Source organism: Notechis scutatus, chromosome 5 (genome assembly GCF_049901735.1).
Source record: "Notechis scutatus isolate UNSWTSFEM ecotype Mainland chromosome 5, rNotScu1.2, whole genome shotgun sequence".
In the NCBI taxonomy this organism is placed as follows: domain Eukaryota; kingdom Metazoa; phylum Chordata; class Lepidosauria; order Squamata; family Elapidae; genus Notechis; species Notechis scutatus.
In genome coordinates this window covers 78,778,719-78,796,645 of record NC_142013.1, presented here as the reverse complement: position 1 = coordinate 78,796,645, position 17,927 = coordinate 78,778,719, and the positions used below count along the sequence as shown (strand labels likewise).

Here is a 17,927-nt window from a genome sequence, read left to right as displayed (position 1 = left end):
TAGTCTGTGTTGGACTTGGTAAATACTTAAACCTGGTAGTGATAGTTCAGAGCACATCAATGTATTCTTGTGTACATAATCTAAGATATAATGATCTTCCGTTGTTTTCTATCTAGATATCTCTTGTGTATAAAAATGAGACTGCAGGTAGTGACACAAGCTTTTAATATTCCCAGAGGGTTCTCTTTCTTTTTTTAATAAGTGAAGGTGTATGGAAGCCTCCCTTTCAAGATACATAACACTAACACAGGAGTTATTTCTCCTTTATTTAAGAACATTTAGAGAGACGCCGTCGATTGTCCTTTACATTTGGTGCCTAAGGAAACGTTGAAATATTTTTTGACTCATTTCCTTGAGTTATGAAAATAACTTCTCTATAATTTGTAATGACTAAAGGCTGGAAGTTTTAGATACTTCCATCTGCATTTTGGGCTGGGGTTATGGCTTTATTTGTCGTATTTATGAGTTGCTTGCTCCATTGAGTTGAATTGAACATATCACCTTGGGATTTCCCAGTGATTTCCTTTCCAGTGACAATCAGGCCACATATGGCATAATTTTCAAGGCTAAGTGCTGACTTTCACCTATTTTTAAAAATTGTGGAAGCACAGAATGTTTAAAAGTGAAATATGAGATTTCCCCCACCCTCCCCCAATTTTCTAATAAACATTCTTTTAAACTGGCTGCCAACTATTTTCCTACATGTTTGGTCCTGATTATGGATGTAATATCAATATTTAGATTTATAAATGAATTTTGAATTAAAAACAAATTGCAGAAATTAATTGTATATTTTAACTAGTTTATAACTTACAAAATGGTGTTTGAAATATAAAAATTGAATCAGCTGGTGTTTTAGAATGGGTTATGCCAAGTAATAAATTTAACTTGTCCTAATATTAAGAAGAATTGAAATTAAGTTAGTTGAGGCTTTATAATAAAACATTTGAATGGGGAGGGTTTAACAAATATTACACAATGTATAATTTAATTTTGGTTTTTTCTTGAAATGATGGGGAACTTTTTGACATTTAAGGAAGCTAAGCTGAATTGAAATGCTGTTTTAAAAGATGCTAACGTGGAATTATATTCTGTCATTATTTGCACAATCCGGCCAATTTTAGCAGAATAACTTTGCTTGTGTTTTCAGATTAGGTCAATTAGTTGTGACACAGCTTTTCAATTCCATTTGGCTTAATTTCACCTGCTGTTTTCCTGTTTTATATTTTGGATGTGCAATGAAGTGTAAGAAAGTATAAATTTTATTTTTTTATCTGGCTAAATTTCCATTTTTCAGTATTCTCTAGGAATGGAATATGTGATATAATTCCTTAAAATATGATCCTTGAATTATATGCATTGTCTAGAACCTATAGATTTATGTAACTATGACTCACTACTTAATTAAATAACCTTTACATTTTAAGACAAATAGTTATGCTTTTCTGATAAAATCCATATTTTCAAATGTAAATGTTTAATGCAGTACTTCAATATTATATTCAGAAGTACAATTCTATTACCATCTTGCAAGAAATCCTTGATACCAGTAAACTTAAACCACTAAAAATGACAAGTGCAAAAGATCAAATTCACACATGAAGGTTCAGTTAAACTGATTGATTGCTAAAAGCCTATGCACAGGAATCTTCTCAACTAACAGTATCTGATTAGACATAAATAAGGGTCGATGGCACTCAAGCATGATTGGACTTAATTTGCTTGTGGCTACCTAGCAAGCTGATCTCCCTTTTCACTGTGCCTCCAGGTTCTGCCATGCCTTCTACAAAATACTTGATTTTCTTTTTATGTTGTACTGTCATTTTGTAATTGAATAATATTTCACTAATCAATAGCATAGTTGAACTATCCTACAGAATGCTGTTCTATATTGATTAACAATTTGTAAGCTCTTAATAGAAGTCCTGTAAAAAAAAACCTTTCCTTCAGTCTCTTCAACAATGGAATAGAAATAGTTACTATCTTAAAAGAACAAATAAAATAACATTAATATTAGATATTTTGTATAATATAGTGTGGTAAATATTGATTCTACATTTTTTCCAGACTTGAAATGATGGGGAACATTTAATGACTTTTAAGAATATACCTTGACTATAAAAATTGCTTTTGTTCTAGATTGATCCGAAAGATTACATGTTTTCTGGACTCAAGAATGAAACAGTTGGACGTTTACCTGGGAAAGTTGCAGGGCAACAGTTTGTCATTCAGGACTGTGAGAATTGCAATATTTATATATTTGATCATTCTGCTACAATCACTGTTGACGACTGTATAAACTGCCAATTTTTTCTAGGACCTGTAAAAGGCAGTGTGTTTTTGCGTGACTGCAAAGACTGTAAGTGTGTTGTGGCATGCCAACAGTTTCGTACTCGAGACTGCCGAAAGATAGAAGTATTTCTGTGCTGTACCACCCAGCCCATTATTGAATCTTCTACAGGTATGAAATTTGGATGTTTCCAATACTATTATCCAGAACTAGCTTTGCAGTTGAAAGATGCTGGGCTAAGCATCTTTAACAACACATGGAGCAATATCCATGACTTCACACCAGTTTCAGGAGAAAATAATTGGAGTCTTCTAGCTGAGGATGCTTTAGTTCAAGACTATGTACCATTGCCGACTACTGAAGAATTAAAAGCTGTGAGGATTTCAACTGATGTCAACAAGAGCATAATTCCAATAACCCTAGGAGGACGGCAAAAAAAGAGTGAGGAATCTTGCTTAGTAGTGTTCTTTGGTGGAGACTATACAACTGCCAATGCAAGAAAGTTAATTGATGAGGTAAGAGATGAGATAAGATAAAGCAATTTGCTTTACTTTATACTTTGTGTTTAAAACTAAAGCTATTTTGCCTTTTTAGAAATAGAAGTATTACAAATCTGTGGTTTTTAAATGGCTTTTAGAAGGTATAATCAAATCTTGACATGATGCAATTTTGCAATTTATATGACTGACAGCCTATGCTTTGCAGTCTGAAAATATAACCTGTAGGATGCAACAGGAGAATAATCCAGAGTAATATTTGAGGATACACATGAGGATTGCAGAGAGAGAAGAATTCCACTTCATAAGCTGAAGTCTGCTGGTACAGCATTAAAGAGGATCTTGCAAAAAGATGTTTATAGTATCCTCATGGTAAAGATCGGTGCCTATGCAAAAAATGTCAAACCAAATTATTTGATCTCCAATTAGGATAGATTTTACACATTTGTTTTACTGCAAGTATGTTTTCCTAGGGCAGAAGTACAAAAAAGAAAAGGGGCCAGGAGCCACATGCAAATTTCTTTAGCATCCAGAGTGGGAGGGGCTATATGTTGGATTTTCAATGCCTATTAAAGAGTCTTAAGATAGATACCTTAAGCCTTTGCAAATGCTTAAATCTCTTTCCCAAAAGAGCTTTAATGCTGCTTGCTAGGTTACATTATATTTTACACTAAGCTGGAATGGACCTCAGACTAGCAGAAGTTGTGCATCCTTGTTTCAAGGTCTAGAAAGAATTGCAAATTTCCAGAATTTAGGAGATCTAATAATAAATTATTGGGGAACAACTAATAATTAGTAAGAAATTTACACTTATCAAAGTCAACATCTGACTAACAGTTCTTTAGAATCAGAGTTAGGAGTCATATAGATCATTGAGTTCATCCTCCTGCTTATAACAAAATCCAAATTAAATCATCTGGGCATTTAAATTTGAATTGTTATACATGCCATAAATAAATTGTTATATATTGTCATAAATTATTCTCCATTGGACTTACTCTTTCTCGCTGATTGATGTTTCATTTTGTTGACTTGTGTCCCATTCAAGCTATTTCTGAATCACATAATGATATGTAGCACTTTATATGGCTCGATGTAATGTGTTTCCCCCCAATTTACTATGATTTAGAGGATTTAGATGGCTTTAAATAATGGGGAAATTGCTGTGCGGGAAGAAACATTTGCATAAAAATAAATGGTTTTTGGTTTTTCTAAGGATTATTTCCATGTGTTTATTAAAATTTTACATATTTCATATGTATTCCAATTCTTACTGAAATTCAATAGATGACTGGCAAAGGCTTTTGGCTGATACAGACAAAAGAAGTTTCAATGAAAGCTGATGATGCTCAACGAGTGTTCCAGCAAAGAGCATCTGAATTCATCCCTTTACTTGACAAAGGTATAATTATTTGAAAAACTCTAAAAAATTAAAACTGTTTCTTCAATCTGAATGTAATTCCTAAGGCAGGGGGCAATGAAAATTAATACTGTACATAAATCTTTTTAAAAATGCCTTGTCACCAAGTGGCACATTTCACTTGCTTCACTTCACGTAAAGATCATACCATTATTATTTTTTTACTACAAGTTAACAGGCAAAGATTATTTATAAAAGCTGTACTATCAATATTATTCTTGAAGGCAATACAGGAATATGCTGGTTTCATTGCAAAACTGAATTTTGATAAAGTTTCTGTAATTTATAGACTTGATACTGATCATCAGCTACTGTAAAATACATTTTAGCTGTATAATTTATGAAAGCTGTAGCTACATTGCAACATATGTAATTCAAAATATAAAAGAATAAGCAGGAACAAATTTTGGTTCCCAATAAGAAGCATGCATTGTTCCAATATCAAGAACCATATATACTCCTAAATACAGTAGGTGCTGTTGTATCAAAGCATAATTCTAGTAGTCTTGTCTTCTTCAAATTTAAAAGAGAAATGAATTCTCCCATGGTATAAGGTTTAGACTTTGTTTTGAAGATTTATCCAAAATAAAATTTGGTTCTGAGTTTAGGAAAACCCCTTCCCAACTCAAAAAAATAAGCAGGGAACATAAACAGACAATATCCAGTATGATGTCCACTTTCTGTCAAGCTAGGCTAGTCAACTCTAGATGAAATCATTTCTGGAGACTTCTCCCAACATATGTGTGCACAGGCATATTTACATATGTATTTCCACTTATATACTTGCTAGAGGTTGCATTCCAAGAAAACCCAGGTCAAGAAAATAATGTATAAATAACTACTTCTATTTGTTTATAGAATAAGGTTAATTAGCTATGGAATAGATTCCTTCAGGTATACAATCATTGTCAGGATAGGGAAGGGAAAAAATGATGCCATGTTTCAGCATTCCAGGGAAAATTAAATCCACTAGGCAAGCAGCTCCTTCCAAGTGGTGGCTGATCTTAAAAGACTGATCTTGATGTCTTCAGCTACTTGACCCTCTACCCATTTGCTCAATTTTGGCTATAGCTTATTCTCCATGACTGTAGAATCAACTTATAAGAGCCACAGTGGCACAATGGTTAGAATGCAGTACTGCAGCCTACTTTTGCTGACTGTCAGATGCCTGCAATTTGGCAGATCAAATCTCACCAGGCTCAAGGTTGACTCAGCCTTCCATCCTTCCGAGGTCGGTAAAATGAGAACCCAGATTGTTGGGGGCAATATGCTGATTCTGTAAACCATGTAGAGAAGGCGGTAAAGCATTGCAAAGCAGTATATAAGTCTAAGTGCTATTGCTCTTATAAGTAATATTTGGGGGAGGGGACATATGTCCTACTAATAAATATACTTTTTATAATTAGTCCCTTTTTTCTTTCATAAACATGAGGGATTTACAGTGTTTTAATTTATTATCACCCTGTGCTATATAAAGAATCTTTGAGCAATTTACAGAATATAAAATACTCAATAACTATATAATAAAACATATATAATTATATATGTAAAAGTGACAGGGCAATTGAAAACAGAAGTGGAAACAAAAAAACACCTCTCACTCTTATTCAGCAGTCAAATAGAAAAGGTCTTTGTGAAGAGAGTTTCTTCAACAAATGTAAAACGAGTGCCTCATAAACTTCTGGGAGTGATCATTCTATAGTGTAGGTGCAACCACATTGAAAGTCCATCTGAGAGAACTCAAAATGACACTATGCATCTGGCAGACATAGCAGAATCTCCACCACAATCTCAGCGTTTGATCAGATCTGTAACACTAAAGGTGGCCCATCAGAATTCTGGTACAAACATATAGCAAAACCCTGAAATTGGTTCAGATTCTAACGTAAAGTGGTTCAGTTGCTTCAGCAGAAGTTATAAGATGATACACCTTACTCAGCAATATGATTACTGCAATCTACATCACTGCCACTTCTAGATCAAATGGAAGGAAAACATCACTTACATTGTAGTGATATAAGCATAATTTTTGCATATGTAAGTTTTCCCCAAGTAATAACTTGCAAGTCGGACAGTTATATAAATAACGTAAAATAAAGTAACATTAATGAGGTGTGGTTCCAAAGCTCCTGAAGATTATTCTCAGTGGCTTCATATAAATATTAAACAGTATTAGGGATCAAGTTAATGCTTTATGACATTCCACACAGATCTATCAGAGTCAGAAATACAGCCATTTAGAATTGTTTATGCAAGTAGGAGTCAAATACAGTTAACACAGTATCCTCAATTTACACAATTCAGAAAGGTACCACAGTTGACAATATCAAAAGTTAATGAAAGATCCATCAGAAAAATATAGGGTTGTACCTGGTATATTTTCCCAATATTGCAGAGCAGATTTGGAAGAGATCTGCAATGCAGAAAGGATTATTTTGTTCAGTTTCTTGTACTCACCGGCATATAGAGTTGAATTTAATACCAAAATACTAACTCTTAATTATTCCTTTTCTAGGTCCTGTTGTTGCTTTAGAGTTTAATGGAGATGGTTCTATAGCAGCCTGTCAAGACATTGTTGTTAATGTCTTTAGTGGAGCTAAAGTAAGTAGTGGTGCAGATTCTCCCTGAAACTGTTTTCTGGAAATTATAGCATGTTTTTCCAGCGTACTACTTTCTCCACAGAATTTTACTTTTAAAAATGAAATGAATTCTGTCCTTTCTCTAGAAACTTGAAAGCTAGGGCACATGTATGGTTCTATTTGGTGATGGTAATAAATAAATATACATACATTGTGCTTCTGCAAAGTCACGTTTTCCTAACTATATCAGGGGTGTCAAAACTTGCGGCCTGTGGACCAGATGCATCACATACTGCCCATGCTCACCCCTGGTTTAGCGAAGGAAAACAGTTGCTATATGTCACATGATGACGTGACGATGCAAGTTTGACAACCCTGATCTACACTGCTCAAAAAAATAAAGGGAACACAAAAATAAAACATCCTAGATCTGAATGAATGAAATATTCATATTAAATACTTTGTTCATTACATAGTTGAATGTGCTGACAACTCAATCACACCATAATTATCAATGGAAATCAAATTTAGCAACTCATGGAGGTCTGGATTTGGAGTTACACTCAAAATTAAATTGGAAAAAAACACTACAGGCTGATCCAACTTTGATGTAATGTTCTTTAAAAAAGTCAAAATGAGGCTCAGTAGTGTGTGTGGCCTCCACATGCCTGTATGACCTCCCTACAATGCCTGGGCATGCTCCTGGTGAGGTGGCGGATGGTCTCCTGAGGGATCTCCTCCCACACCTGGACTAAAGCATTCCCCAACTCCTGGACAGCCTGTGGTGCAACATGGCATTGGTGGATGGAGTGAGACATGATGTCCCAGATGTGCTCAGTTGGATTCAGGTCTGGGGAACGGGCGGGCCAGTCCATAGCATCAATGCCTTCGTCTTGCAGGAACTGCCAGCCACATGACGTCTAGCATTGTCGTGCATTAGGAGGAACCCAGGGCCAACCGCACCAGCATATGGTCTCACAAGGGGTCTGAGGATCTCATCTCAGTACCTAATGGCAGTCAGGCTACCTCTGGCGAGCACATGGAGGGCTGCGCGGCCCCCTAAAGAAATGCCACCCCACACCATTACTGCCCCACTGCCAAAATGGTCATGCTGGAGGATGTTGCAGGCAGCAGAACGTTCTCCACAGTGTCTCCAGACTCTGTCACATTTGTCACATGTGCTTAGTGTGAACCTGTTTTCATCTGCGAAGAGCACAGGGTGCCAGTGGCGAATTTGCCAATCTTGGTGTTCTCTGGCAAATGCCAAATGTCCTGCACGGTGTTGGGCTGTAAGCACAACCCTCACCTGTGGACATCGGGCCCTCATACCACCCTCATGGAGTCTGTTTCTGACCGTTTGAGCTGCCACATGCACATTTGTGGCCCGCTGGAGGTCATTTTGCAGGGCTCTGGCAGTGCTCCTCCTGTCCCTCCTTGCACAAAGGTGGAGGTAGGGGTCCTGATGCTGGGTTGTTGTTGTCCTACGGCCTCCTCCACGTCTCCTGATGTACTGGCCCGTCTCCTGGTAGCGCCTCCATGCTCTGGACACTATGCTGACAGACACAGCAAAACTTGCCACAGCTCGCATTGATGTGCCATCTTGGATGAGCTGCACTACCTGAGCCACTTGTGTGGGTTGTAGGCTTTGTCTCATGCTACCACTAGAGTGAAAGCACCACCAGCATTCAAAAGTGACCAAACCATCAGACAGAAAGCATAGGAACTGAGAAGTGGTCTGTGGTCACTACCTGCAGAACCACTCCTTTATTGGGGATGTCTTGCTAACTGCCCATGCTTTCCACCTGTTGTCTATTCCATTTGCACAACAGCATGTGAAATTGATTGTCAATCAGTGTTGCTACCTAAGTGGACAGTTTGATTTCACAGAAATGTGATTGACTTGGAGTTACATTGTGTTGTTTAAGTGTTCCCTTTATTTTTTTGAGCAGTGTATATTGTCAATATGCCCTAGTGCCTGAGGCAATGAAAATGTTTTAAATTTTTACAGTATTAATATGTTTGGCATTTTTATTATATATTTTATGAATTTGGAATCGAGATGTAAATAAATACTTTTAATAAATGGTGATTCTCCTAGCATTATTTAATTAACTTCTGGCTCATAATTACTGGGGCAAAAATTAATTGAATAATTATGTTAAATTAGTTCGTGAAGTGAATTATCTTATGTATTAGCTAGAACGGGGTCTCCAACCTTGGCAACTTTAAGACTTGTGGACTTCAACTCCCAGAATTCCTCAGCCAGCAAAGCTAGGTATCACTTTAAAGCACAGCTGGCTGAGGAATTCTGGGGGTTGAAATCTACAAGTCTTAAAGTTGCCAAGGTTGGAGACCCCTGAGCTAGAAGATACCAAGTCTATATCATTTAAGGAGTCAGATAATATAATTTCAAAGATCTGTTGAAATTGAACATTTCTATTATGTTTGTGTCACTCAATTTGCAGTTTTAGATTAGCATCCTAATCTGAACCAGTTGACTGGCTTATTTAAAAACACAAATTAAAAATCTGGAATAAAACACTTGAGTTCTAAATCTTAATTGTGCTTTCTTTTTTATCCTAAATTACAGGTTTTTGTATCTGAGGACAAGTTGACTGCTTCAAGAGAAATAGACAGTTTCTATAATTTTGCTGATATGCAGATGGGAATGTGAAAGAAATAAAAGCACCTTACTGAAAAATATCTACTTGATAGTTGAATTGAGCATTAGGTTTGTACAACTGTCTGAATTAAGTGAATTTTTTTTACCTTTTTTGTCTTTTCCTTATAATACTGATTTTTCATTAGTACTATAAAATTGAAGTAACTCTAATCCCTCTTAACTGTAATGTGATTTGTTTCTTTCCTGCATATTATATTTTAATATTATAACATTTTCAGCTATAATGGTATATTAGATGGAAGTATAGATGTTAGAAAGCTGGTGCATATTGAAGATTTTTTATGTATGTTTGTATCTTTGAGCATAAACTCAATTTTGTCAACGGCATGCTTTATAACATTGAACAAGCATTACTAACAGTATGTCCTGAATTTTCAAACACTTCACATGAAATCAGTATCATTCAAAATATTTTAATTCTTACTGATTTGTCTCATTACTCTAAAATTAGCAACAATGAAGAAAATTGTTATTTTAATTTTTACTCTCAGTCCAACTCATTATTTTAACTTTTGCTCTCAGTCCAACTTTCAATATTCGATTATACTTGAATGACATAACAGTTCAAGAAAAAGCATTTATGGAAATAGGCAAGGTTTTGCTATGGCTTTGATCAGTATCTCCAACATAGGAGATTTTATTGCTGTTGTTGCTGAATTTCTGTGGGAGTGCTGCTTCATATTTTTTTATATTTATATTCCAAATATATTCGATTTCTAAATGCAGATCTTATAGAAATGTGATATTTTACTTAATATTCAACATTAAAGGTTGCAAACCTGCTTTTAGTTTAGAGTATGTATGACTCACTACTGTTTATCTCAATTTTCAACTCTTCTGGTTTGATTTTACATAATGTTAAGCCAGGATTTTTTAAACATAATTGCCTAAATCCTTACACGCAAAAGGGGTTTATTTCTGCAGCAAGCCCTGTTTTCAAATTCTGTGCTGTTAAACTATAATTTACCTATCTTAATTTGCATCCTACCAAAGTTTTTTTTCTGGCCAAGAGATGCAAGGCATTAACAGCTAGAACAGCATTTCTCCCCAGGCTGAACTTTATCTTATTTTGTCACATAATTTCTTTTTTTACCTGCTGAATTCCTCTCCAAATACAGGGGAGCAGTGGAGGTCATAAACTGCTTTTGACTGCAAAAAAACTGAGAATAACATTAATCAAATGATGTTTCTTAGAAGATATGTAAGGCAGAAACAGGTCGCAGAGGAACTCTGATGTCAACATCCACTCATTAATAAATAAGAAACCAGAATGTAGACATATCACACAGCCTGTTCCACCCAAAACCCATACACGTTTCTTTCAACTCAAATAGAGGCCACTTCAAAATTTCCTCACAAATTTACTGTTTAATAAATAATGGTTAAAATGAAACATCTACACAAATCATTTCTCAATATTTCAGGTATATTACCTGTATCATTGAAGTGGTTGAATGGTAAATATAGATTATGAGAATTTAAAAAAAATATGTAATCAGTTTATCACTTGTTCAGAGTGTAGCAAAATAGCTTTTAGCCATGCTGTAGCTACCCAGGAACTTCCTTTAAATAGAGTAAATGTTACTGTTTAAGGATTATACTGCAAATTTACTGGTATCTGAAAGTTTGATATTTTACACAACTGTAAAATTATTTTTTGTATAGTGTTTTATATGTAAATACTGGTTTCTTTCCTATATTAGCACTTTATTTTGGATAAAGACTATAGAATGTTCACCTGTACACTTTAACAGAAAACAACAGTAAGAGGAAAAAAAGAGAGAAGAAAATTTCTGCATTATTCATTGGCAGTCAGTTTAATCAATGGAAGCATCACAAATGTTTACTTGTTTTTATATTATCAAAATGGAAGGACTCATGAATTAATTTCTGAATTGTTATGTATTTGATATTGTTTATAAATTGAATTTATTGGTACCTTATTGTAGAATTTAAGAAAAATTTATATGGTATGTTACAGCTTTTATATACAACTTGTCTAGCATTTGTGAAATCTGTTTTATAATGAATACTTAAATGAAAGCTTCCTTTATGGTACATTGCATTTTTCTTTTAAAAAAATACTCTGGTAAGTATTGCACACACAGTTAATTCCTAAATCTTTAAGCTTATACAGGCTCAATTTATGATCACAACAAACTCCAGAATTCCAGTTGTAAGTCATTGCTATTGTAAATCAAGGATCCATATGACTGGGCTCAGTTTTATTATCGCTTTTACAATGGTGGTAAAGTGAGTCGTCATGGCTATTAAGTGCACCACATGGGTCATTAAGTGAATCCAGCATATCCAAGAGGCATTTGTTTGCCCATTTTTCTGCCAGAAAAATAGCAACAAAAGTAGCAAATTGTAAATCAAGTGACCATGAAATAATGCATCTGGTCATAAATGTGAGTTGGTTGCCAACCTCCCAAAATGCAACATATGACCAGACAGGTTGCAGCAATCATAACTTCAAAGATGGGTCCTAAGTAGCTTTTTTGAAGTCTTAACCTATTTTTTAAACAAGGACCACCTGTAATCTTATTGTGTTTATTTTAGATAGATTTTGTTGGATCTGATGCTGATAATCACACTTTACAAAAAGTCTAATGAAAAGATGAAGAGGTGGAAGAGGCTTAAAGCTCCTTAGAAACTGGGAAAACAACTACACATAATCCTTGACTCACGACCACAATTGAGCCCAAAACTTCCGTTGATAAGTGAGGCAGTAAAGTTCCTCAATTTACAACTTTTCTTGCCACAATTGCAGTTGTTAAAGTTAGTAACATGGTTGTTAAATGAATCTGACTTTCCCATTGAATTTGCTTGTCAGGTGAACCTGATCACATGACCTGGGACACTGACCATCATAAATACATGCCAGTTGGCAAGCGTCCAAGTTTTGATCACATGACCATGGAGATGCTGCAAAGGTCTAAATATGAAACATGGTCATGTCACTTTTTTCAGTGCTGATGTAACTTTGAACAGTCAGTAAATGAATGGATGTAAATCAAGGGGTATCTGTATTTCAGTAATCTTGTAAAGTCCTCAGACCATAGGAGCCAGCAAAAAATTCTAGTCTTTCTACTCTCTAGCTAAAAATGAAAAAGCAATAAATTTACTAGGTAGTTACAAGGTTTTTAAGCTCAGAACATCAGTTGATTTTGAATCTCTCTGCTCAACCAGGTAAAAGCAACAGAATACCACAACTCTTAATTTTCCTAGCAGTTAGTAAAATATGAACATAGTACTCAGAATAATCTTGATTAGCATAGTACAAATCTTCTGTTTCAGCATAGTACCAAACCAATGAGTTTTATGCAGGGAAGAGAATAAACTTATTTTGGATCTGGATGCATTGAGCAGTTCAAACAAGACAATCTGAGCTTGTTATGTTTTGGACAGGTGAAACTCGAAAAATTAGAATATCGTGCAAAAGTTCATTTATTTCAGTAATGCAACTTAAAAGGTGAACCTAATTTTTGAGATAGACTCATTACATGCAAAGCAAGATAGTTCAAGCCATGATTTGTCATAATTGCGATGATTATGGCTTACAGCTCATGAAAACCCCAAATCCACAATCTCAGAAAATTAGAATATTACATGCAATCAATAAAACAAGGATTGTACATAGAACAATATCGGACCTCTGAAAAGTTTAAGCATGCATATGTATTCAGTACTTGGTTTGGGCCCCTTTTGCAGCAATTACTGCCTCAATGCGGCGTGGCATGGAAGCTATCAGCCTGTGGCACTGCTGAGGTGTTATGGAAGACCAGGATACTTCAATAGCGGCCTTCAGCTCTTCTGCATTGTTCGGTCCCATGTCTCTCATCTTTCTCTTGGCAATGCCCCATAGATTCTCTGTGGGGCTCAGGTCAGGCGAGTTTGCTGGCCAATCAAGCACAGTAATCCCACCACGGTCATTGAACCAGGTTTTGGTGCTTTTGGCAGTGTGGGCAGGTGCCAAGTCCTGCTGGAAAATGAAGTCAGCATCCCCATAAAGCTCATCTGCAGAAGAAAGCATGAAGTGCTCCAAAATCTCCTGGTAGACTGCTGCATTGACCCTGGACTTAATGAAGCACAGTGGACCAATACCAGCAGATGACATGGCTCCCCAAATCAACAGACTGTGGAAACTTCACACTGGACTTCAAGCATCTTGCAGTGTGTGCCTCTCCTTCTTCCTCCAGACTCTGGGTCCTTGGTTTCCAAATAAGATGCAAAAGTTGCTCTCATCAGAAAAGAGGACTTTGGACCACTGAGCAACAGACCAGGTCTGTTTTTTTTTTTAGCCCAGGTAAGATGCTTCTGACGTTTGTTGTTCAGGAGCGGCTTGACAAGAGGAATACGACATTTGAAGCCCATGTCCAGGATCTGTCTGTGTGTGGTGGCTCTTGATGCCTCAGTCCACTTCTTGTGAACGTCCCCAACATTTTTGAATGGCCTTTTCCTGACAATCCTCTCCAGGCTGCGGTCATTCCTGTTGCTTGTGCACCTTTTTCTTCCACACTTTTCCCTTCCACATAACTTTCTATTAATGTGCTTTGATATAGCACTTTGGGACCATCCAACTTCTTTTGCAATTACCTTTTGAGGCTTTCCCTCCTTATGGAGGGTGTCAGTGATGGTTTTCTGCACAACTGTCAGGTCAGCAGTCTTTCCCATATGATTGTGATTCCTACTGAACCAAACTGAGAGACCATTTAAAGCCTCAGGAACCCTTTGCAGGTGTTATGGCTTAATTAGCTGATTAGCTAGAATATTGAACCTTTTCACAATATTCTAATTTTCTGAGATTGTGGATTTGGGGTTTTCATGAGCTGTAAGCCATAATCATCTCAATTATGACAAATCACGGCTTGAACAATCTTGCTTTGCATGTAATGAGTCTATCTCATATATTAGGTTCACCTTTTAAGTTGCATTACTGAAATAAATGAACTTTTGCACGATATTCTAATTTTTCGAGTTTCACCTGTATGTGCCCAACTAGAGAGCAACTTATATTTTTTAAAGATTGGTTAGATTTATGGAAGATACGTTCATACTGGTGATATATCATCCTACAAGTAATTTACTATCAGCAAATATGATTGGGAGATGACTGCCATGTTTATTTATATCCTGTTTGAGAATATATTATTGGTTCCTAGATGAGTAGTGTAGCTAAAACTGTAGTAGGTGGACTTTTACTTTGATCCTGCAGTTTCCTTTTGGCATTTAAATTTCCATCCACATTTAGGTTAATAAAATGTTTTATAACAGAGATCTCAAACATGGTATATTTGCTCTAATAGTAGCACTATATGATGATTAGAGCTATGTGTTTCTCAGGAACACTATGCTATCAAGCTGCAAATACAATTTTATTAAAGTATAAAAATTACACGGGAAATAGTTAAAACAGCTTCAACTATTCTTTATCAATCATCACCCAGAATAGCTGAGAATCGACAATTTTGCTAGGTTGAAAATGGTTCTTCCAAGTTATACAACTTTGGGTATTGAATACAAAAATACTGCAATAAGTATCCACATGGCTTTGAGAATGTGTCCAAGTCAGTCTTGACTCCTGGTAAAGTATTCTTGATGTTTTTGGAAGTGGTTTGCCATTGTCTTCTTGCTTTATGTTATCTAGCCAAAGCAGCACATACTGGATAGTTTTTTTGCCTCACTTAAAAAGTTTCCCATCACTACCTGAGTTTCATTTCATTTTTAGAGTTCTATAGAGTTATTCCAGTTTAATTGTCCACACATCAAACAGGATTAATTTTATCTAGTTTCCATATTAGGTTGATAAGTTCACTGTATTTTTATAATTCAGCTACTGTATGATTTCCTTATGCGTAAAGTGACTTCATACAGTCTGCTTTTCTAAAATAATTGAATGTGAATCAGCAGCTTTTCCATGTTGCAACTTTTGTTCAAAATGGGGATTATGAAATTGGCACCATGCTGCAAGATGTTCTAGCATCTCAGAGATTATGTGACAAAATTGCATTGTACTGGGTTATAATAGCGCTTCCCTAAATGCACTAAGTTTAGTGTTAACAGTATTGACTATCAGGCTGTTCAATATATTTTTATCAGTATTATATTAGAAAAATGAATACCAATTTAAATGGTTTGTTTATTCAATCATAGACTATTTCTGGTAGTTGATATTACTTATTTCCTCCCCTTATTCCCAACCTAGATAGTTGACACATGTAAATTTTTGCTCTATCCCAACTCATCCAGATTCTTCCTAAAATTCCTTACTTGAAATGTGTCTCATTGTCTTCAGAGATAGAAGGAAGATTTATTGAATTTGTAACACTTTTTTCTACTAATTTATTGCTTGTCAATTACATAAATATACTCTCAAATGAAGATCAACTCCTGATGACTGCATCTGTTTTCTTAGCAATGTTACTCAGGTGGGTTGGCTATGTCTTCTTTTGGATCCCCCCCCCCCGCCCCCAATTTCTCAGTCTAGGTAACATTAAAGTTCTCATGCTTCCCAACCATCCAAATAATAACTACTATAGGATTAACTATGCTTACCTTCAAATATTAGCTAAGATTGGCTGGGCAAATGATGGATATTTTCTTTGCAGAATTGCCTGAATAATATTTTTGGGTGAATTCCACTGCTATTTATCAGCAAAACATACCGGTAAATGCAATTATTCAGGCTAGCTGCTTCCACGTGTACCCAAAATATTACTTGTAACATGTATATAAGTATGTTAAAATTTCTCTGGTGGAAGAAAGCATTTTATTGTCAACCTACGCGGTGAAGGAAGAAGGAACGTGATTTCAAAAACCGCTATCGAGGCATGAGTGTACTGACGACAGTGGGCATCTACCGATTTTTCCAACAATTTGAGGCTTAAAAAAAGAAATGGTGTTTAAGAACAAAGATTATCCAAGCTTTGAGAGGCAACAGCAGATAATGGACCTCCGAAAGTTTTCTTTGCACTGCTGGGGAGGCTAAGAAACCCGGAGGCGGCGGAATGGTGTTTTTTTTTTTTTTTTTTTGCCAAGCAGGTGCCAGGCAACCCGACCAGACTCGACCGCGAGAGACGAGCCGATCCGCCGCCGCTGCCGGCAGGGTGGGAGAGAAGGGAAGGGGAAGAGGCGGAGCCTGAGAGGCGGCGGTGGTGGCGGCAGCAGCAGTAGTGTCAATAATACAATAGGGCTCTTGTCCCGCCGCCTGGCCTGCCAAGAGGGAGGCTACAAGGACAAGGGCCCGCTTCCCGCAGAGCGCGAGAGGAAAGAGGGGGGAAGCAGGCGGCATGTTGCCGGGCCCTAGTCAGGACAGGCAGGCCCGGGGGCAGCGCCGCGGCGACTGAAGAAGGAGCGGGGCGCCGATGAGCGACGCCAGATAGCAGCAGCAGCGCTAGCAAGACCCGAGAGCTCCAGGCCTGCCGGAGCGCAGACCGTGGCCGCCGCCTGCCCCAGAGAGCCACAAGGTGAGGTGCGGGAGACAGGGGGCTCCCGGCGGCGGCGAGGTTGCCTGGCGCCGCGGGTAGGGCCGGGGCTGGCGCGAGTGCGCCGGAAACACCTCCAGGCGCCCGGAGGAACGGAACGAGAGGCAGCTCCCGGCCCTGGCCGGCTCAAGCCGCCGCGATTGAGGGGCCGCGTCGGCTCCAGGCCGAGCTCGGGGTGGCGCTTTACCCACATTTGCCGATCCCGCCGCTACGCCGAGTCGCGCCGCGCGCCCCCTCCCACGCACAGGCGGCGCTTGGCGCCAAGGCCTGGCCGCTGGAGTCACGCTGGCGGGGCGGGAAGGGGCCGAGCTTCCATGAGGTGAGCGGGGAAGGGGAGGAGCCGCCGAGCTAAGCGCCGCCTCAGGGACCGCTGCCCGTGTTTGGGAGAAGACACGTGGTCCGGCGGGTGGTCGGAGGTTGCTCCCGGCCCAGAGGGTGAGGTGGGATGCGGGGAGATAAATTTTCTCCTCTCGCTTCATCGCCCCCCTCCTCCGCCGGGGAAGGGGCGGGTTGACAGCAGCGACTCAGGCCTTCAATTTATGGCGGCTTCTGAATCGGTATAGCCACAAGCGAGGTGGAACACCCTCCCTTTAGTTACTTATTTGTTTTTGTTTTTTTATTGCAGTGTTTTATTTTCTGCCCTTGGGTCTGCCGTAATTCTGCTTTGGGGCAGCTTCACTTAACACGTCGTTTTAAGAGAAGTTGATGCCGTTGCTGAATGTGTGCAATAATAAATGAATTTGGTCGATTAGGTTGTCGTTCTGTTAGGCAAATCTCTTCCCTAGCCCATATGACTTTGTAGAACCCACTTCACGGTTGCCATTTGGGGATTTGTCATCGGGATTTTCAGCTTTTCTGAATTCGCAACGGCCCAGAAACAGTGGGATTTCCGTCCCGTTAGTAGCTTAAACCCAGAGAGTTGAAATCCGCTGTTATTGCATAGAGTTATTCAGCCGCTTCCAACTTTTTGT

General features: G+C 37.9%; 2 protein-coding genes across 4 annotated transcripts in view; one reads left to right on the top strand and one right to left on the bottom strand.

Annotated features, from left to right (window-relative positions):
- The window catches only part of RP2 (RP2 activator of ARL3 GTPase), a 29,783-nt gene extending 18,268 nt beyond the window's left edge, over window positions 1-11,515 (top strand). For all 3 annotated transcript variants that reach the window (XM_087967095.1, XM_087967096.1, XM_026666855.2), the window contains exons 2-5: window positions 2,140-2,805; window positions 4,075-4,189; window positions 6,723-6,808; window positions 9,377-11,515. In XM_087967095.1, the coding sequence (XP_087823221.1) occupies window positions 2,140-2,805; window positions 4,075-4,189; window positions 6,723-6,808; window positions 9,377-9,460 (951 nt within the window). In that variant the 3' untranslated portion in view covers window positions 9,461-11,515. The remainder of the gene's footprint in view (window positions 1-2,139; window positions 2,806-4,074; window positions 4,190-6,722; window positions 6,809-9,376) is intronic.
- Window positions 1-17,927, bottom strand: part of TUBGCP5 (tubulin gamma complex component 5) — a 379,326-nt gene that overhangs the window by 162,253 nt on the left and 199,146 nt on the right. The gene's annotated exons all lie outside the window — the stretch shown is intronic.